The 22,752-nt window shown below is 43.0% G+C and overlaps 1 protein-coding gene across 5 annotated transcripts in view; it reads left to right on the top strand.

Annotated features, from left to right (window-relative positions):
• Positions 1-22,752, top strand: part of LOC132389627 (NACHT, LRR and PYD domains-containing protein 3-like) — a 52,072-nt gene that overhangs the window by 13,488 nt on the left and 15,832 nt on the right. For 2 of the 5 annotated variants that reach the window (XM_059962133.1, XM_059962135.1), the window contains 5 exons: positions 6,606-6,700; positions 10,744-11,157; positions 11,617-11,783; positions 19,532-19,703; positions 19,814-19,879. In XM_059962133.1, the coding sequence (XP_059818116.1) occupies positions 6,691-6,700; positions 10,744-11,157; positions 11,617-11,783; positions 19,532-19,703; positions 19,814-19,879 (829 nt within the window). In that variant the 5' untranslated portion in view covers positions 6,606-6,690. Of the gene's footprint in view, positions 1-439; positions 568-3,433; positions 3,777-6,605; positions 6,701-10,743; positions 11,158-11,616; positions 11,784-19,531; positions 19,704-19,813; positions 19,880-22,752 lie in introns of those variants that run through there. The other 3 variants (XM_059962138.1, XM_059962137.1, XM_059962134.1) reach the window with 3 other exon arrangements.

Raw genomic sequence — 22,752 nt, 5'->3', positions numbered from 1 at the left:
TTTATGTTCCGTGTAGTATCTGAATGTATTTGTCTGTGATCCTGCTACAAATCAGTGGTTCTCTGTACCTGTACCTCCCCATACATGCGCACCTGAGATAAACTCAACAGTACGTGAGAAATCTCAGTGAGATTTGATTCGTTATGATTATCTTGGCACCTTTGTAGCTCAATTATAAAGATAAATGCAAGACCCTTAACTGTGTTGTTGAGGAGAGGGATTGGAGTCCCAAGTTCATCGCTCCCTCAATGTGGCTACACAGATTGACAGCATGGTTAAGAAGGCAAATGACATGCTTGCCTTTATTAGACAAGATACAGCATTCACAATTCAGGAAGTTCTGTTAAAGATTCATGAACCGTGAGTTTGGCCACATCTGAAGTATTTCATACAGTTGTGGTTGTCTCATTCCAGGAAGGATGTCAATGGCCCTGGACAGGGCGCAAACGAGGTTTAACAGGATATTGCCTGGATTAGAGGGCATGAGCTACAAAGAGAAGTTGGACAAACTTCGGTTGTTTTCTCGAGAGCTGCAAAGACTGGAGTGAGACGATGGAGGCTCATAAGGTTACGAGCCGCATAAATAGAACAGATAGAGAATAACTCTTTACCCGGGAAAGAAATGCCTCAATCAATATGCATGCACTTAAAGTGAGAGGGTTAGATTGAAAGGAGATGTAAGGGGCGAGTGTTTTTTCTCACACAGAGTGGTGGGTTGCTGGAATGTGCTGCCGGGTGTGATGGCAACGGCAGATACCTTGGGGACTTTTCAGAGATGTTTGGATAGACACGTGAATGTGAGGGAAAATTGTGTAGGCAGAAGGGATTAGTTCAGTTGGCGATTTGATTAATTAAATAGTTTGAGCACAACATTGTGGGCCGAACGGCCTGTTCCTGTGCTGTACTGTTCTATGTTCTGTGTCTCTTGGCGAGAGATTTCGGGGTTACGGAGGCAAAACAACTGAGTGGGAACAACAGGTCAGCTGGAGGCCAATGTGGGAAATGTGAGATCACCCACTTCTGTAGGACAAACCGAAATCCTGATTGTGATTAAATGGAGATGGACTGAGGCGCATTTGGTAGGTAGGGAGGTCCTGTTATTCTATCTCTGTCATTCTAGAATCTTTGTACAGTAATATGTATTTTTAATTTAGTATCTGTGTATTGTTGGAGGGCCATCAGTGATTGTGCTTGATCCCTTCTCTCATATCGTTCAATCTCCTCATCCCCACCACCTCATTCAACCTCTATCCAGTCTGTATCCTATCACCTCAATGATATATATCAACCATCTTGTTCAACGTTTGTCCAGCCTGTATCACAGTAATGATTATACTAACAATCTCTCTTCTGTCGCTGTCTTCATTGCGAAGTTTTTTGCCTTACTGAGTTATTTCTGAAATCGGTGTTTGTTACCTGGATTTCCAGAGGATTTATTGAATACAGCACCAGGTAGTGTAAAGACAGCCATTACGATTTCAGTTTCAATGTTATCAAATGTCCACTGTGTTAATCTTTGTCAGGAGACTTGGAAGTAGATGTAACAGGCTGATAGTGGGGTGGGGAGGATGTTGTGAGCATTGACTGTATCGACTGTATTATCCCTCTGTTGAAATGAAGGCAAAACTAATGAATGTGGGCATTACATTTGCGCAACTTTGTTCAGGCCGTCACAAACATCCTGTAATCAGTCAATAGTTGTGCATCATTTAAAGGATAAAGAGACAAAAAAAAACTGGAACCGTTCAGCATATCGGGCAGCATCTTGGACAGTCCAGTTCTGATACTGGGTCTTCCATAGTTTCTCTTCCCTCAGATCCAATCTGATGTACCGTTTCCAGCACGTTTATTTCAAATTTATATTAAAAGCATTTTATTCCTGTTAGCTGGTAGGACATGTGATGATTGTGTCGGGCAATATCCCATTTTCTTAACTCCAGATATGCCACCAGTTCTGATCCCACTGTGAGAACATTCAGATCTGACAGACGGCTGTACGAACCCATGTCCTTCTCTGATGCAGAGGTCACTGACACCCCCGCTCCATTCCCAATCTGTACTCGCAGCCCATGACGGTGATGTCTGTCTAGGTCAGAACCGCAGAACAATACGGCACAGTACAGGCCCTTCATGTTGTGCCGACCCATATAATCCTTAAAAAAAGGTACTAAACCCAAACTAACCATAACCCTCCATTTTTCTTTCATCCATGTGCCTGTCCAAGAGGCTGTTAAATTCCCCGAATCTGTTAGCCTCCACCACCAATCCTGGCAAGTCATTCCAGGCACTCACAACCCTCTGTGTTAAAAACGTAACCCTGATGTCCCCCCCTAAACTTCCCCTCCATAATTTTGTACCTATGCCCTCTTGTGTTTGCTGTTCGCGCACTAGGAAACAGGTACTGACTATCCACCCTCTCTGTGACTCTCATAATCTTGTAGACCTCTATCAAGTCCCCTCACATTCTTCTACGCTCGAAAAAGAGAAGTCCCAGCTCTGCTAACTTTGCTTCATATGACTTGTTCTCCAATCCAGGCAACATCCTGGTAAATTTCCTCTGCACTCTCTCAATAGCTTCCACGTCCTTCCTATAATGAGGTGACCAGAACTGAACACAATAAGTGCGGTCTCACTAGAGATTTGTGGACTGAGACTTTGTAGGTTCTGGGACTCTGTAACAAACACAATGTTAACAGCAAGGTTAGACAGTACTTAATTAATTAATATAAAGAGAACATTGTTGCTTCCTGACATATCCTGTCAGATCCAATGGACCAGATCCTCCCTAGTTTACCACTTAATTTGCCCCATGTCCGTCCTCCACGTCCAATAACTGCGTCCGATAACGCTCAATATCCCACCCTTCCTCTACAGTGCCAATCGCTCCAAATCCTTCCCAGCATTCAGCCCACACCCGCACATATAGACAGCACCTCTTCACGCAGGTCCACCCTCCCAGCAAGGACATCCCCATCTAACTGATCCCACAATCCCGGTTCAGGCGCAAAACCGGGACTGAAAGACTGGAGAGCCCGGAGCCTCTGGCTGTCCGGCGGAGCTCGAAACCGGACACTTCCCACTGCAACCCGCCCTCTATTTACTTAAAGCCGAGATCAGCCCCTTCCTCACAGCCGCTCGTACAGGAGTACCGCCGGCGTCAGCTGGAGTCGGCACCGCGCCTGCGCTTTGCAGGAGGTTCACCGCGGCACCATCCGTGGCTGGAGCGTTTAGCTGTCACAAGGTCAGAGCGTTTAGCTGTCCGGTTCCTTCACTGTGACACCCCGAACTCCACCTCAACTCTATCCAAACCACCCAGGGCGAACTTTAATGACCAACAAGCCATAAATGCATTCAGTGATCAACGATCTGAATGATTCACTCACTTTTAGAGGAAGGGATACCTGCAGTCGACATTGTCAAAGTGTTCAGTTCCCCAGGAGACAAGCCTGTGTACGGGAGGTGTTATGTTACCTGATGCAATCTGTGTTTTCCCTGCTGGCATTTCCAGTTCACATCAATAAAACTGTTGTTTGTGAAAATCTTAAACAACGAGACTCTGCACTGAGTGCAGCCACTCCAGCCCAAAGCAGATCACCCTGGACAGTCCTCCCCTCTGATGACGCATCGATCACATCGCGCATGCTCCCATTCCCGGATGTGCGGTGTTTTCCCTTCTATTCTTTGTTGAATAGGTTTTGGGGTCAGAAAAAGACCCCCGGGCGGGGAGCAGGAGGATGGATCACTCACTGCGGGGTGAAGATATAACTTTCCCATCGGTGAGTATTGTGACCAGTCCCGAGTGAGGAGGTCTGATGCTGGGCAGTGAGACCCATTATCTCAATCGAACTGGCGGCCTTCGCCCCACTTCCTGGACGGAACAATTGCCGGGGTCAGTCCGGGTTGTGGGACCTTCACACCAAACCGCATGGGATGAGCTAACGCTCAGCCCCTGTTATTCTGCTCCTCGGGAGGGGTGGGGATGAGACGGTGATGCTGGGACCACACCCATCTTTCGCCCGTTTGGACAAGGCAGTGAGATCTACATCTGACATGTCCTTTCATTGTGGGTGGGGAATATGTTTCTCCTGACTCCATTCCACTCTTCCAACCTGCCGAACTGCAGCCTGTGTTTCCGTGTACGTTACCCATTTGTGTGACAAATTAGTCTTTTCTATTTTTCTGAGGTACTCAAAAATGTGTACTCTTCAATTAAACCTCCCTCCAGACTTTCCAGTCTATCTGATATTCCCACACAATTAAAATAAGGATCCGGTTTATTGTCACGGGAGACATTCCACCAGTCACAGGATCCTGCGTTCCCCTCTCATTTTACCGCAGATCTGCAGCATTTGCAGGTTTCATTTCAGCCTCGCCATCCCCTGCACTGATGGTGCAACAGTTATTACGCATGCTCACTGTTCCTGGATGGGCGGCAGTTTCCTTTCCATTCTGTGTTGGGATCTAGGGATGTAGAACTTTGTTATTTGCTTTTTTGGTTATCTTTGGCGAGCCACTGTTCAGTAACAGCCCAAGAAGGAGTGCTGCATGTTTTGTTTTGTTTTAATTGTCTGATCACTGTCCCTCAGTGAAAGAGACAAAGTGACCTCGTGAAAAGAGAATGCATTAAGGAAATGGAGCTGCAGCTTTATGTCATTTGCCTCATACGGGACGCTGAGGAAGTTCAAAGTAAAAAAAAATTATCAGAGTACCTTTAAAACCACCATCCCCGCAAAACTATTCAGCAAACTCCAAGATCTGAACTAAATACATCCTTGTGCAATTGGATCCTGGATTTCCTCACTTGTAGACCCAACTCAGATCAGATTGGCAAAAACATCTTCTCCACAATCTCCATCAGCACAGGCGCACCACAGGAATGTGTACTTAGCCCCCTGTTCTACTCGCTTTACACCTGTGACTGTGTGGCTAAGTACAGCTCCACCACCATATATAAGTTTGCTGATGATACCTCTGTTGTGGACTCTATCAAAAGGGGAGGTGAATCAGCATACAGGAGGGAGAGTGAAAACTTGGCTGACTGGTGTAATAACATCAACCTCTCACTCAATATCAATAAGACCAAGAAACTGATTGTAGAATTCAGGAGAGGGAAGTCCGAGGTCCCTGAACCAGTACTCATTGGAGACTCAGAGTTGGAGGGGGTCAGTAACTTTAAATTCTTGGGTCTCACTCTCAGAGGTCCTATCCCAGACCCATCATATAAATATAATTGCGAAGACAGTACGACAGTGCCACTACTTCCTCAGGAGTATGCGGAAATTCGGTATGTCGCAAAAACGTTGGCAAACGTCTGTAGATGTGAGGTGTAAAGTCTGCTGATTGGCTGCATTACGGACTGGTCGGGGAACACCAATGCTTTTGAGCAGAAAATCCTTCAACAGGTACTGGATTTGGTCCAGTATGTCACGGGTAAAGTTCTCCTAAATATTGAGTTTATCTACATGAAATGTATCCGTAGAAAAGGAACATCCATCATCAAAGATGCTCACCTTCCAGGCAATGCACTTTTCTCGCTGCTGCCATCAGGTAGAACGTACAGGTGCCTCAGGACACGCAACACCTGGTTCCAGAACATTTACTGTCCTACAAACATTTGGATATGAATGTACAAGGCTCGACCAGTAAGTTCGCAGATGGCAGAAAATTAGTGGATGGTGTTCACGGTGAAGATTTTCGTAGCTTATAGGGGATCTAAATGGGCAGAGGAGTGGTAACTAGATCCCAAAACCAACTCGAGCAGCAACGGTTTCATGTAGAGGTTGGTGATTATGTGGAGGGAATTGCCAGAGGAAGTGGATGAGGCAGGCACAATTGTATAATTCCAGAAGCAGTTGGGATTTGTAGATGGAATGAAGAGGCCAGGAGGGAAATGGGCCTATCACAGGAAATTGCAACTGAATCTGCCTTCACTGGAGCATCTGGAATTACATTACAGACTCTAAACTCGTTTGTTTTTAAATTTTCAGGTCTCCTACAAATCAACCTCATTCGATATCCCCAAGTCATTACAATTCTACCATTTAACATTTCCCCAATCTATTCTCTAGATTTAAATCATCTTAACCAGCTTACTTTATTATCGTATCTGTTCTGAGCAGAGCAAATGTAAGCTGTCTGGATGTGTCAAGTTTCTCATCGTCAAAATTGTTTTCTGTCTCCTTTCTGCCCTGTCTTGAGATCCTTTATCTTTGTGATAGTTGTGGGAGGAACCAGCCTTTTTCAAAGTAACTACCTTCAATTTATCTGTGCCTGTGCTTCTATTTATGCAGCCCAGAATCCTTTATCCTTCTTAAACCACTTTGCAATTGGTGGGATATCCAGAGAGTAGTAGTTAACAATCACCTATACAACATAACCCGGTTATATTCTTGTTTCCACCCCCACCAGATCACTATTTTAATGAATGTCCAAAAGAGTTTATTGTTTATAGAGTCTATTTTAAGGAAATTGACTGTTGATATTAACAGGGTATGTTTTGTCCCTAAGCAAACGGATGTTCTGATACAGGGGATGGCGCTACTGTTATTTGCAAAGTACTGTAATCGTACTCTCTCTGACTCACATTCTGCTTGATTGTAATTCAGGGTATCACCGGCAGGTGGAGCTTTCCTTCTCTGGGACCAAAGTGCGAACAAGAGGACGACAATCAACAATCCTGTCACAATCAGCATGGACAGAGGTATGAATTCAGAGATTGTGTGATAAACGAGCATTTCTGGGTTTGGAAGGGCAGCTATCAACTCTCTCCTGGTTTTCCTGGCTGCTGCGGAAAGCAGACGAGGGGATCTTCGAAATCTGTTTTCTGTAGCCTAGCCGAGAACATTGGCAGCATTGAGAATGGCTGAGGATCAGATGACATCTCATTCTGGATAAATATGCGGTTTGCTTCGGTGTTTTAATACCCGAATCCATGTCTGGGCTGTGTACAAATGATGAATGTGAGTTCTCAATATTTCCCTGTTAAGATGATCTGATACCTGGATTTAAAATTCCCAGGATCTCTGATGGAAAACCCGGTATAGCCAATGCCCAAATGTCTCAGTCCCCAGCAGACATTGTAATGGTGCTCAACTCTGATTCCGGGGATAATGAAACACAGATTACAGCCTGGGCACAGGTCCTTCGGCCCAGCTAATTAATGCTGATCCAAATGTCTTTTGTGCTTGCACCATTTTCCCACAGCTTTTCCCAAATTTCCCTTATGAATTCTTCTATCCTATTCCCTGCCCACATCCTCTCAACTTTAAATTTATTTGTGTTTACTGCCTCCTCTGGCTGTATGTAATATATATCCATCACCCGCCACGTGAACGAATGCCCCTTCGGTCCATTTTAAATTTCTTCCCTCAAGTCTTAGACATCCCTACTCCGGGAAAAAGACTATGACCATCTACTCTATCTACGCCACTGATTATGTTTAAGTACGTGTGTAAGGTCACCCTTCAAGCTCCAATTATCCAGGGCAAACATTCCCAGACGAACCATATAACAGAAAACCCAACATCCTAGTCCAGTGACGTACTGGTCATTCTCCACTAAACTCTTTCCAGCTTAATCAAGTCCGTTCTATAGAACCAGAGATCCAGAGCAGATAGTGGAGCGGGGGTGAAAATAAATAATGTTAAAAGTTCATGCAAAGTCAGAAAGACTCTTTTATGGTGGTAATAATCTTCTGAAGTGTCTCTATTTTAATGCAAGGAGTATTGTGGCGAACGCTGACGAGCTGAGGGCCTGGATTGACACGTGGAATTGCGACATTATAGCCATTAGTGAGACTTGGCTACAGGAGGGGCAGGACTGGCAGCTTAATGTTCCAGATTTCCAATATTTCAAACGTGGTAGGAACAGATCAATGAAGGGTGGGGAGGTAGCATTGCTAGTCAGGGAAAATGTTTCAGCAGTGCTCAAGCAGGACAGATTAGAGGGCTTGTCTACCGAGGCCATATGGGTGGAGCTGAGAAACAGGAAAGGTATGACCACATTAATGGGGTTGTATAATTGACCACCCAACATTCAGCGAGAATTGGAGGAGCAAATCTGGGGAGAGATAACAGACAACTGCAGGAGACAGAAAGTTGTGATTGTAGGGGATTTTAATTTTCCACACATTGATTGGAACTCCCATGCTGTTAAATGTCTAGATGGGTTCGAGTTTGTAAAATATGTTCAGGAAAGTTTTCTAAATCAATATATAGATGTACCAACCAGATAGGATGCAATATTAGATCTCCTATTAGGAAATGAGTTTGGGCAGGTGACGGATGTGTGTGTAGGGGAACACTTTGGTTCCAGTGATCATAATGCCATTAGTTTCAACTTGATGATAAATAAAGACCGATCTGGTCCCCGGGTTAAGGTTCTAAACTGGAAAAAGGCCAAGTTTTGAAAGAAATGAGAAAGGATATAAAACGCGTGGATTGAGACAGGTTGTTCTCTGCAAGGATATGACTGCTAAGTGAGAGGCCTTCAAAGGAGAAATTTTGAGAGTGTAGAGCTTGTATGTTCCTGTCAGGATTAATGGCAAAGTGAATAAGAATAAGGAACCTTGGTTCTCAAGGGATATTGTAACTCTTAAAAAGAAGAAGAGAGAGATGAATGACAGATATAGGCAACAAGGAGCAAGTAAGGTGCTTGAGGAGTATAAAAAGTGCACAAAATACTTAAGAAAGAAATCAGCAGGGCTAAAAGAAGACAAGACGTTGCGTTGGCAGTCAAGGTGAAGGATAATTTTATATACTTGCAGGGAGATTTGCCAGTGTTATTGGGGATAGTTTAAACTAGATTGGCAGAGGGATGGGAACCAGAGTGCCAGAGTAGATGGTGGAACTGGGTAAAAATAAATGATGTTGGTAGTTCATGCAAAGCCACAAATCGCAAGGTTGCGTGTGGTGGTAATAATCTTCTGAGGTGTGTATATTTCAAAACCTGGAGTATTGTGGGAAAGGCAGACGAGCTGAGGGTCTGGATTGACACATGGAATTATCACATCATAGCCATTACTGAAACTTGGCTACAGGAGGGGCAGGACTGGCAGCTCAGTGTTCCAGGGTTTCAATATTTCAGACGTGATAGAGACAGAGGGATAAAGGGTGGGTGGGGTCTTTGCTAGTCAGGGAAAATATTACAGCAGTGCTTCGGCAGGACAGATTAGATGGCTTGTCTACTGAGGCCATATGGATGGATATGAGAAACAGGAAGGTATGACCACATTCATCGGGTTGTATTATGGACTACCCAATAGTCAGCGAGAATTGGAGGAGCAAATCTGCAGAGAGATAGCAGACAACTGCAGGAGACAGAAATTTGTGATTGTAGAGTATTTTAATTTTCCACACATTGATTGGGACTCCCATCCTGTTAAAGGTTTAGATGGGTTAGAGTTTGTAACATGTGTTCAAGAAAGTTTTCTAAATCAGTATATAGATGTACCCAACTAGGGAGGATGCAATATTTGATCTCCTGTTAGGAAATGAGTTAGGGCAGGTATGGGAAGTATGTGTAGGGGGAGACTTTGGTTCCAGTGATCATAATGTCATTAGTTTCAACTTGATCATGGATAAAGATAGATCTGGTCCTCGGGTTGACGTTTTAAAACTGAAGAATGCCAAATTTGAAGAAATGAGAAGGTATCTAAAAATCGTAGATTGGGACAGGTTGTTCTCTAGCAAGGATGTGATTGGTAAGTGGGAGGCCTTCAAAGGAGAAATTTTGAGAGTGTAGAGTTTGTATGTTCCTGTCATGGTTGAAGGCAAAATGAATAGGAATAAGAAGCCTTGGTTATCGAGGGATATTGGAACTCTGATAAAGAAGAAGAGAGAGATGTATAACATGTATAGGCAACAGGGAGGAAATAAGATGCTAGAGGAGTATACAAAGAGTAAGAAAATACTTAAGAAAGAAATCGGGAGGGCTAAAAGAAGACACGAGGTTGTTTTGGTAGTCAGGGTGAACGATAATTTTAAGAACGTCTACAGGTATGTTAAGAGCAAAAGGATATTAAAGGATAAAATTGGTCCTCTTGAAGATCAGAGTGGTCGGCTATGTATGGAACCAAAAGAAATGGGGGCGATCTTAAATGGGTATTTTGAGTCTGTATTTACTAAGGAAACTGCAATGGAGTCTATGGAAATAAGGCAAACAAGTAGGGAGGTCATGGAACTTATGCAGCCTAAAGAGGAGGAGGTGCTTGCTATCTTGAGGCAAATCAGAGAAGATAAATCCCCACGACCTGATAGTGTGTTCCATCGGATCTTGAACGAGACTAGTGTTGATATTGCAGGGGCCCTGGCAGATAAATTTAAAATGTCGGTATCTACGGGTGAGGTGCTGGAGGATTGAAGGATAGCTCACGTTGTTCCATTGTTTCAAAAAGGATCTAAAAGTAATCCGAGAAATTAGAGGCCGGTAGGTTTGACGTCGTATCTTTATTTAATTTCCCAGTATCACCGGACACCGTTGCATTAAGATCCCGTGGTCATCATTCAACTACTGTGATTTAAGTGATTGGCATTACTGTGTCTATCCTGTTATTTTACTGGAAGTAAATGTGTCCTGTCACCGGCTTATCGGGATGGTCACCTGGCAGGATGCACGGTTCACATTACCTAGCACAGTCCCACTCCAAATCTGGTCAGCCAGAGTCACGGCTCCATTGCAGTCTGAATCAGTTTTGCTCAGATCTAAATCATACTCTTATAACCTGCAATTCATCACTTATTTCAGGTAGGACATTGAAACGAGTAGGCAAAGTACTGAAGAGGTGTTTACGAGGCGGATCATCGGGGAAAGATGATCGGGACACAGGAATCAAGATACCGAAGCAGGGTCAGATTGAGAGCGATGCCCCAGGATGCAGTACCCCCACAGCGGAAGTGGAGAAAATGCAGCCCAGAGACACCAATCAGGCAACTGGAACCAGCACAAGTGAGGCGACTGCCTGTCAGCCAAGAGTCAGTGACATCACAGACACTGATCAGGACCCTGGAACCAGCACAAGTGAGGCGACAGCCTGTCAGCCAAGAGTCAGTGACATCACAGACACTGATCAGGACCCTGGAACCAGCACAAGTGAGGCGACTGCCTGTCAGCCCGGAAGCTCATTGAACACGGAATGGTCAAGTCCCCAACACGGAGCAAGTGAGTGAAATATGAGGGTGATGTGTTTGCAGAATGTGGCAGGAAGGAGGGTAAATGCAACTCCTTGTTGGAGGGTTGGTCAGAGAGAGGGAGAATATGTGGGTGTGGCACATGTGGTGTAGTGGGGCACCCGTTACCCCACTACAGGAAGTGTTCTACCTGCTCTGAGGATTTACGGGATGTGCATTGGTGGAAAGGCAGTTGTCCAGATAAGAGAATATTTCCAGGATGAGTAGGGCGGTTGAGGGATGGACTGGTTTGCATCAAATGTGGTCCTTCTATTAACGTAATGCCTCGAATATTGTTTGGTAGGTTTTAAGGCCAGTTGGAGATTGGGAATATATCCGTTTTAGTGTCAGTGGGTTGGTTCAAGTTATGTTTTTTTGTTGAGTTTGGTGAGAGCGGTGGAAACGAAGAATATTTGTGTTCAAGCCTACATTTTCCTTTTTATATTCACAGAGCCAGAGTTTACAATCTCCGACCTCCTGGCAGTGGGGGAGGAATATCGACTCTACCAACTGACAAAGTTCTATAGAGACAGACTCAAACAAGCAATTGAAGAAAAGGTTGAAAGACTCGGTTGGATGTTGACAAACGAGGGACATTTCAGTAGAGAAGAAAATGAGGTGAGTGTAGTTTGTGTATTGTCACAGAACTGCTGGGAATAATGAGTAACATTAATCTTCACGTTCTTGGCGTTCTACCTGGCAATGGAGACTTTGATTTCTGACTTGTCTCTCGCAGGTCTGGTTTCAGCTGTTAATGTGGGGAGCACTGGGAACTAAAGGGTCAGCCTCAGCTCTTTTTCTCTCACCTGCTGTATTTATCAGTGTGATATGAGAGCAGTAGCAGCAAGTAATGGAAACTATGACAATTAAAGAGGAGAAACTACTGGCACTTTTAAGGAATATAAAAGTGGATAAATCTCCGGTTTCCTGACAGGATATTCCCTAGGACCTTGAGGGAAGTTACTGTAGAAATGGCAGGGGCTCTGACAGAAATATTTCAAATGTCATTAGAAAGGGGGATTGTGCCGGAGGATTGGTGTATTGCTCATGTGGTTCCATTGTTTACAAAGGGTTCTAAGAGTAAACCGAGCAATCGTAGGCCTGTCAGTTTGACGTCAGTGGTAGGTAAATAAATGGAAAGTATTCTTAGAGATGGTATATATAATTATCTGGATAGACATGGTCTGATTAGGAATAGTCAGCATGGATTTGTGCGTGGAAGTTCATGTTTGACAAATATTGAATTTTCTGAAGAGGTTATGTGGAAAGTTTAAGGGTGTAAAGCAGTGGATGCTCTCTGTATGGACTTCAGTAAGGCCTTTGACAAGGTTCCGCACGGAAGGTTAGTTCGGAAGGTTCAATCGTTGGGTATTAATATTGAAGTAGTAAAATAGATTCAACTGGTGCTAGATGGGATATGCCAGAGAGTAGTGGTGAATAACTGTTTGTCAGGTTGGAGGCCGGTGACTAGTGGTGTGCCTCAGGGATCTGTATTGGGTCCAATATTGTTTGTCATATACAGTAATGATCTGGATGATGGGGTGGTGCATTTGATTAGTAAGTATGCAGATGATACTAAGTTAGGTGCCGTTGTGGATAATGAAGTAGGATTTCAAAGCTTGCAGAGAGTTTTAGGCCAGTTAGAAGAGTGGGCTGAAAGATGGCAGATGGAGTTTAATGCTGATGAGTGTGAGGTGCTACATTTTGATAGGAATAATCCAAATAGTACATACATTGTAAATGGTTAGGCATTGAAAAATGCAGTAGAACAGAGTGATCTAGGAATAATGGTGCGTAGTTCCCTGAAGATGGAATCTCATGTGGATAGGGTAGTGAAGAAAGCTTTCGGTCTGCTGGTCTTTATAAATCAGAACATTGAATATAGGAGATGGGATGTAATGTTAAAATTGTACAAGGCATTGGTGAGGCCGAATTTGGAGTATTGTGTACAGTTCTGGTCACCGTATGTTAGGAAAGGTATCAACAAAATAGAGAGAGTACAGAGAAGATTTAGTAGAATGTTACCCGGGTTTCAGCACCTAACTTACAGGGAAAGGCTGAACGTTAGATTTTTATTCTTTGGAGCGCAGAAGGTTGAGGGGAGGACTTAATAGAGTTATTTAAAATTATGAGGGGGGCAGATCGAGATGACGTGGATAGGCTGTTTCTATTGAGAGTAGGGGTGTTTCAAACAAGAGAAGATCATTTGAGAATTAGGGGGCAAATGTTTAAGGGTAACACGAGGGGGAATTTCTTTACTCAGAGAGTGGTAGCTGTGTGGAATGAACTTCAGGTAGAATTGGTAAAGGCAGGTTTGGTAAAGTCATTTAAAGTAAAATTGGGTAGGTATATGGACAGGAAAGGAATGGAGGGTTATGGGCTGAGTGCGGGCCAGTGGGACTAGGTGGGTGTAAGCGTACAGCACCGACTAGAAGGGCAGAGATGGCCTGTCTCCGTGCTGTAATTGTTATATGATTATATATATCGGGACTTCAAACAGGCATTCAGTCTGAAACTGATTTCAAATTTTGTCTGAACTGTCGGGCAGATTCATCTCATCTCATTAATCCAGGATGTGTATTAAACTGACAGGTAGTAACCTGGACAACCGGCTTCACTGCTGTACTTGACAGAAGGAAACCTGCTAACCAAACCGGTCTTGACTCCGTGAGTTCCCAAACAATGTGTGGCTGACTTGTCATAGTCATGGAAAAGTACAGCATAGAATCAGGCCTGTTGGACCATCTATTTCCATGCTGGACTACTTAACTACATATTTCCAATGACCTTCACCAGGCCATGGCGCTTTATACCCTCATCATGCATGGAGCTATCCAGACTTTTTTTAACTGCTTGTACTGCTTGCGGTGCTAGCTAGTTTCACAATCTTAGCACCCTCTGAGTCAACAAGTTTCACCATTGTACCCCTGAACTTTTTTCCTTTCACCCGTTACTGATAACCTCTTGTTATACTACCTCTTTAACGCAGTACAATATGTTGCTGCATTTATCCTATCAATACCCCACGTAACTGTGTAAACTGCTCTGAAATCTCCCCTCAATTTTTCACGTTCCAATGAATAAAGTCCTATCCCGGTCACTCTTTTCTTATAACTTAGGTCTTCTAGTCCTGACAACATCCTTGTTTTTGTTTGTGTACTCTTTCAAATTTATTTCCAGCTGCCCTGTAGGTAGGAGAGCAGAACTGCACAAAATATCCAAATTAATCCTCACCAACGTCTTAAGCAACATTATATCCCATCTACTGTACACGATATTTGCCAAGAGACTTTCTTTCAGATCCACAACTTGAGCACATTTGCTATCACTTTCAATGACCTATGGAACTGTATTCCCTGATCACTCTGTTCTACCACACTTTTCAGTGCCGTACCGGTCGCTGTGTAAGATCTACCCTGCTTGGTCCTTCCAAAGTGCAATTTGTCTGCATTATATTGCTTCTGCCCCTTTTAAGCCCATTCTCCAGTTGGTCTAGATCTCACTACAAGCTCTTGTAGTCTTCCTCTTTGTCCACAGCACCTTCCCAATGTTGATGCCATCCACAAATTTGCTGATTCTGTTCGCCATAATTTCATCCAGATCATTGATATAGATGACAAACAACAACATGCACAGCACCGATCCCCGTGACACTACACGAGTTGCAGGCGCCGATCAGAAATGCAACAGTCTGTAGCCACACACTGGATTCCTCCAAAAAGCCAGTGTCTAATCCAGTTTACTACCTCATCTCGGATGCTGAGCAACTGAAACTTCTTGACCGTCCTTCTCTGACGGATTTTGTCAAATACCGTGCTAAAGTCCATGTAGACAATATCCACAACCTTGGCCACAGCAAATTTCCTGGCAACTTCCTCAAAAATCTATAAGATAGGTTAGGCGTGAAAGATCACGCACAAAGCTGTTATCGCATGACCACTAAAGTCAATAGTTTGACCTAAAAGGGAAGAAGAAAGCACAAAACATAAATCTGCTGACTAGCTGATATCTCATGAGCTCAGCAATCAACAGGTTGTCCTTAAAAAAGAAGATCAATAGGTTCACCTGAAATGGAAGGGAAAAAATGAAAAACAGAAATCTGATAAATTGCTGAAAATCTAACGAATGAGAGACAGGGACATCCCATTCCAGGTCACTCTCCTTGGAGTTCACAAACAGTGATTGTCCTGTACTAGATCTGACCTACTCAACCATGAGTGGTATTAGAAAATCAAGTGTGTTCCACCCGTGAGTGACTCTGTCCTGCTTGGGATTCATTGGCGCTGTATGTAATGAATCAGACAGGCATTATCCAAAGACAAGAGGGGTCATATGTAAATATCATCTAAAATTCATCATCTGGAGACGCCTGCTTTACTGGTAAACCTTTCAATCTCTTTCACAACTGTAACTCCTCAGACCTGGTAACAGTGAAACTGAAGGATTATTTTACAGTGCAGTGGACCATCAGGGAATTCTGCTGATTTGTTCCATAATTATTATTCAGGGTCAACGGCCAACTGGCAAACAAGCCCGGAAAGGGCATCCCTCGCAACGAAGCTTGGTCCGGCCATTCACTGCAACAGAACTTCCCCCAGCCGTCCTGGACCCAACCTGGCTGCTGGATCCGGGAGGGGATGTCGAGAGGGTGGATCTGGACCGGTCCAATGCCCTACTCACCTAAAATCCACTGACGCACACGGTTCCTTTCTGAGGAGTGGGGTACCACCCCACTAACTGACTGAAAGGAATCATCATCATCCTATGGGATGGATAGCGAGAGAGAGAGAGAGAGAGAGAGAGAGAGAGAGAGAGAGAGAGAGAGAGAGAGAGAGAGAGAGAGAGAGAGAGAGAGAGAGAGAGAGAGAGAGAGAGAGATGTTGCTTGAAGACGGTTCAATGTTTAATTCATAATTCCTCAATAAATGAGGAAGCCCATGCCTGCATTCAGGAAGTGATCACCATTTTACAGCATGAGTGTGCCAGGCAGTAGCCATCTCCATCAAAAGACGGCCACACTGACTTTCCTTAATTTTCTGTTGTCTTTTCACATCATAAGACCATAAGGTATCGGAACACAAGTAGGCCATTAGGCCCATCTTCCTACTCCGCCATTACATTATGGTTGATTTACTATCCCTCTCAACTCTATTCTCCTGCCTTCTCCCAGTGAACTTTGCTAACTTGACTAGTCAAGAAGGTACCAACATCTGTTTTAAATATACCCAATGACCTGGTCTCCGTAGCTGTCAGTGACAATGGATTCTACAGATTCACTACTCCTCAGCTAAAGAATTTCCTCATCTCTGTTCTAAATGGACGTCCCTCTATTCTGAGGCTGTTCTGTCTGGTTCTAGACTCGCCCACTTTGAAACATCATCTCGACGTCTTCTCAATGCCTTTCAATATTCCACAGGTTACAATTGTATTCCCCCTCATCCTTCCACACTCCAGCCAGTACAGGGGCCTCCAGGAATCGTTCTCATCAAAATCAGGTTTAATATCACTGGATCTGTCAGTTTTGATTCCTCTCTGGACTTTCCTCAATGCATCACGTATTTTCACTGATCAGGGGTCTAAAACCGTTCACAATATACAAGTGAGGTCTGGCCAGTGCTTTTTCTTATATTCTAATCCTCTCGAAATGAACGCTAACATTTGTTTTTGCCTTTCCCAACACCGACTCAACCTGCAAGGAATCCTGCACTAGGTCTCCTGAGACTCTTTAGAACACTCAAAAATATTCTATGTCTTCATTATTTCTGCCGAAGTGTAAAGCCATGTACCTCCGTATACTATATTCCAATTGTCACTGATTTGTCCATTTTTTCATCATTCATGTCCTGCTGCAAAATCCCTGCTTCCTCAATGGTTCCTGTCTTTCCCCATATCTTCGTAACGTGCGCAATCTTGTCCATAAAGCCTTCAAATCATTGACATAACGGAAAAAGGAATTCTCCCAAAACTAACCACTGCAGAAACCCAATGGTCACCAACATCCAATAAGAAAAAGCCCTGTTTTTTTTCCATTCTGTGCTTCCAGACAGTCAGACAAAATCTGTCTGGAGAAAATCTTGGATCCTCTATCAATGCTAGTGTCTCGATTGTCATACTGTCGTGTGACAGTACTTGTCATACTGTCGGGTGTCGTCCCCTGTCTTGTTAAATGACGTCATGTGCGGTACCTGGTCCAAGGTCCTCGGGAAGTCCAAGTAAACAACTTGCACTGACTTTCCGTTGTCGACCCAGCATGTTGTTCTCTCAAAAAATTCCAATAGCTCTGTCAGACAAGATTCTTTTCCATGGATGTTGGCCTCTTTTCTTATCATGTGCGTCCAAATACCCCGAAACATTATCCTCAATTATCGACTGCTGACATCTTCCCAAATGCTGATCAAACTAAATGGCCTATAGTTTAAAATAATCAGTCCTCCAGAACCATTTCAGAATCTAGTGATTCTTGAATGATCATCACTAATGTCTCCACAATCTCTTCAGCCTCCTTTTCCAGAAGCAATCGAGTGCAGTTGATCGGGTCTTGTAGCTTTAGTTTTTGGTTTGTTGGGTGGTAGAGTTAGTCTCCTGACTTGGTGTGTCTGGGTAGTCTTGTTTTGTCTGGTGGATTTGGAGCTCCTTTCCGGGGAACGCGCTAAGATGGTAGCGCGACGTCAATACGCAGCAGTCTCTCTGGACTGTGGATTTGGGATTACAAAACGTTATGTGAATTTCCTGGTGACGTCTGTTTTGTCATATGCTTTTGTGATATCATTCTGGGGGAACGTTGTCTCATTTTTTAACTGCATTGCTTTTTGGTTTCTAAATGACAATAAACTGAAACTGAACTGAACTGAACTGAACTAACTCATCTATCTTCAGAAGTTTCAACTTCCCAAGTGCCTTCTCCTTAATAATGGCAAATACACTCACTTCTGCCACTTGACTTTCTCAAATATCTGGCACGTTCTGGTGTATTTTTTACAGTGAAGACTGACGCAGAATACTTACTAATACCTTTTGTCATTTCTTTGTCCCCTGACAGTACCTCTCCACTCTCATTTTCCAGTGGCCCAAAATCCACTTTCCTCTCCTTCACTCTTCATATATCAGACGGACCTCTTGGTGAGCTATATTACGTTATTCGCTAGCCTACCTTCATTTTACATATTTTTTCGACTTACGTCTTTTTAATTGCCTTCTGTTGGTTTGTAAAAGCATCCCAGTCCTCCAGCTTTCTACTATATTTTGTTATATTATGTCCCCTCTCCTTTGCTTTCGTGCTGCTTTGACTATCTTGTCAGCCATGGTTGTTCATCCTCCCTTTAGAATAATTCTTCATCTTTGTGATCATTTGTCCTGAGCCTTCGTAATTACGCCGAGAAACGTTAGCCATTCCCGCTCTACCATTGTCCCTGTTAGTCATGTTCGAATATATTTTTGCCCAGGTCTTCTCCTATGCCTCTGTAATTCCTTTATCCAACTGTCACACTGATACATCAGACTTTACCTTCTCCCTCTCAAACTGCAGTGTGAGTTTTGCTACTTAATTATCACTGCCTCTTAAGGGATTATTTACCTGAAGCTCCCCAATCAAATCTGGTGCAATAAACAACACCAAATCCAGATCCGTCTTTCCTATAGTGCGATCAACCATAGGCTTCTCTCAAAAGCCATTTCATAGGCATTCTATAAATGTTCTCACTCGGGATTCAACACTGACCTGATTTTCCAAAGCTACCTGCATATTGAAATTCCCCATGACTATTTTCACATTCAGCTTTTTGCATATCTCTTCCCTCTCCTGTTGTAATTTGTAGCTCACATCCTGGCTACTGTTAACAGGCCTGTTTTATCAGGGTCATTTTACTTATGCAGTTTCTTAACATCTACATTGTCCAATCCGATATCATCTCCTTCTCAGGGCTTTTCAGTTTTTAATGACAGCAGCTTCGACCCAACACTTTCACCTACCTGCGTATCCTTTATTTCAATATTTATCTTCGGATTTAAGCACCCAACTATAAACTTTTGTCAGCCACGATCCATTTGTTTTTGCTCTCTCTCTTCCCTCTCTTCCATTCTTGTTGTCACATCCGGTGGATGTAATACTGCACATTGACAGACTGAGGAAAATTAATCACATTGCATCTACTGCAGGGTGTCAGTGAATCCTTATTCTTACACACTATTGATTTAGAATTTCCTTCAGTTACTGTTTCTCTGTTAATGACTGAACCCAGGGAGGATGAGGCAGCAGCCCAGTGACTGCATCTGTTCTGAAGCTACCGGGGCCAAGAACAGATATTTTCCTCCACATTCTCCATGTCTGTCTGCCTGCTCCACAATAAATTCATTATTTTCCTTTTGTAGAAAGTCACTGAACTGACAGAGAAAGGAAACCGGACAGAGAGTTCCAGACTCTTCCTCAGTTTGGTGATGGACAAAGGCTCCCGGGCCCGGAGAGTGATGTGGGAATCCTTTGTGACATGGAGGACTGAGTTACCAAAGTTGGACAGAATACTGAGGGAAATACAGGAGCTCGGTATGTTAAAACCACGCACTGAACACGAAGCACATTGAGAGAAATATTTTAGTTATTTTAATTATTTTAGCTCTGTTTCCATGGATGTTTTTTTTTTAATATTTAAACAGGTCCTGATCCACAGGAATACATGAACATCGCCCAAGGTTTATCTGAATTACCCACTCAGCTGATAGGTAAGTGATCAAATGCACAGTTCAAACCACATTTCAAATGTTAGTCTCTGACTTGGCAAATCTTGGGAATCAAAATTCACCATTAATCATTCGCTGATCTCTGGATTCAAGTAACAATTCAAAGAATCTCTCTTTTCAGCCTAAATATCCTACAATATATCTTTTTCCTATTAATACAGCTGTTGGTTCTGCTGAATCCATGTAGACCACCTCTACTACCGTACCTTCATCAATTGCTTTTTGTTACCTCTTCAAAAAACTCAATTAGCCTCGTGAGGCACGACCTTCCCTTCACAAAGCCATGTTGACCCAGACAGTAAGTTCCAGGCACCCACAACTCTGTTAAAAAACTACTCACAATTGCTTTAAATTTACCCCATCTCACCTTAACCAAATGCCCTCTGGTATAAGACACCAGTCATATGTAAAAATTAACAAACAAAATACAGACTGTCAACACAAACTCTTATCTCTCAAACTTGCACATCTCAGTCAGATCTGTATTCTACCACCAGAGTAAACAAAGCAAGATTACCAAACCTCTACCTGTAGCACATGTCACCGAATCCAGGAAGCAGCCTGATGAACCTGTTCTGCACCCTCTCCAATCCTTCCAAGAGCTGGAAAATCAGAAGTGAACACAACACTGCAGATGCTCCCGAAAACCATAAGATCCAGGAGCAGAATTAAGCCATTCGGCTCAGTGAGTTTGCTCTTCAATTCCTCTCTACCCCATTATCCCAATAAACTTTGACACTCTACCTCATCAGGAACATCAAGACCTGCATTTTAAATATACTCAATGAGGAGTCTATGGCAATAGTATCACCGATTCACCACCCGCCAGCCAATAAATTTCTCCCCGTTTGGGTCCCCGGCAGCCAGGACAATTCCCCACAGTTCTCAAGCATGTTAAATTTCTGCATGAACCTCCCATGTGGGATCTTGTTAAAGACTCTACCAGTATACGTCGACATTTTCCATGTGTAATTTCATCCATCACCTTTGTCACCTCCTGGGGGAACTCAAGCAAGCTGGCAAGACGCAAACCCGACCCAAAGCCTTGCTACTGAACCCCAAACCACCTCATACATCCTCTCTGTCAAACTCCCATGGGTCAGAACATATTAAAGGCTGAAGGTATGTACCACCAGTCTAAACGACAGTTTTATTCTGCATTTATAAGATTGCTAAATGGTCACCTACTATGTTATGATTAGCTCTTAAAAATAATAAGACGATTTTATATCTAAAATTATAGTATCGTACATCCCGTAACTAATTACAACTCAGATAACAACTTAGATAACTACAATATACTCACAGGACAGCAGACAGAATACCGTTCGGGTTTGAAAAACAGATAAAAGATTATGTCATTCTATTTCAAACCCAGTGGAAAGCAGAAATCTTTCAGTGTTATGTTGTCTATAAAAAAAACACACATCTGATTCTGTTCCTTGTGTGTTTAAGAGAAGTTCCAAATACATATAAAATTCATACAATACTTGTGAAATTTCAGCAACATCTGATGAAGCATTCGTGTAACATAAACGTCCTATTAACAACCACAGAGGAACAACGATCACTATCAAATTTATGGAGGGATTTTTTCACAGAGACTAACTAAGCCCACTATGGTTTTGTCTAGCTTTAAGCCCATTCATAATTTACTGAAACAGACAAAAATCAGGTATCTAATCAGAAAAAAATACGAATTATACCTTGACACAGTTATACATTGATGATTTGAAATTATTTGCTCTTGCATCAGTAAAGCTGAAACAAATAATTCAAATAATGGAACTAATTTCCAAATATATATAACCATATAGCGTATAACCCTATAACAATCACAGCACGGAAACAGGCCATCTCAGCACTCCTAGTCCGTGCCGAACTCTTAATCTCACCTAGTCCCACCTACCCGCACTCAGTCCATAACCCTCCAATCCTTTCCTGTCCATACACCTATCCAATTTTACCTGAAATGACACAACTGAACTGGCCTCTACTACTTCTACAGGAAGCTCCTTCCACACAGCTATCACTCTGTAAGTAAAGAAATACCCCCTCGTGTTTCCCTTAAACTTCTGCCCCCTAACTCTCAAATCATATATATGCATGAACTTTAGACTAGGAAAGTACAGAACATTATTAAACATAACGAAAGGTGCAATAGAACCGGTAGAATATCAAACAGAGCATCAGAATGCAATAGATCAGAATATGAAACGTATATTTAGGATAGCAATAAGCAAAGAAAATAGATAATCGTGTGATAAAGGAAAACCTTTCCACAAAATTTACTTCAAGGCTGAAGAAAATCTGAATTTACTGCAAGGCTGAACAAACTTTGAATTTACATCGAGGATCAAGAGAATCTGCCAAACAGAGCTGAACAGTAAATATATAACAAGGGTTGTGAACATTCACTGTGCCCATATTGACGTATTGGTTTGGTATAATATCCTGCTCTGAAACGGATCCGGAAATATGCAAAGAAAAATAAGAACTTAAATAGCAATTTCTGGAAAGCACCATGTGCACTGGAACGCGCGTAGATTGATATGAACGAGGACAGTATGAGGATGATGGATAACAGATCTTAAAAAATGAGACAACAGCCAGATGAAAATTTTCAGGATCAGGGTTAATATCATGGACACATTTCGTGAAAATTGTTTTTCTGCGCCAGCAGAACAATTACAGTAAAGCGTGTGCGGTGAGCGTGTATTTATGTAAACAATTGTAGAAATAGAATTGTATCAGCATGACATAATCAGTCTGATGTCCTGGTGGAGGAAGCTGTCGCGGAGTCTGTTGGTCCTCTCTTTAACACTGCGGTACCATTTCCCAGATGGTAGCAGCTG

Source organism: Hypanus sabinus, unplaced genomic scaffold, assembly GCF_030144855.1.
Source record: "Hypanus sabinus isolate sHypSab1 unplaced genomic scaffold, sHypSab1.hap1 scaffold_62, whole genome shotgun sequence".
Taxonomy (NCBI): Eukaryota; Metazoa; Chordata; class Chondrichthyes; order Myliobatiformes; family Dasyatidae; genus Hypanus; species Hypanus sabinus.
This window is presented reverse-complemented; position numbering and strand designations above follow the sequence as displayed.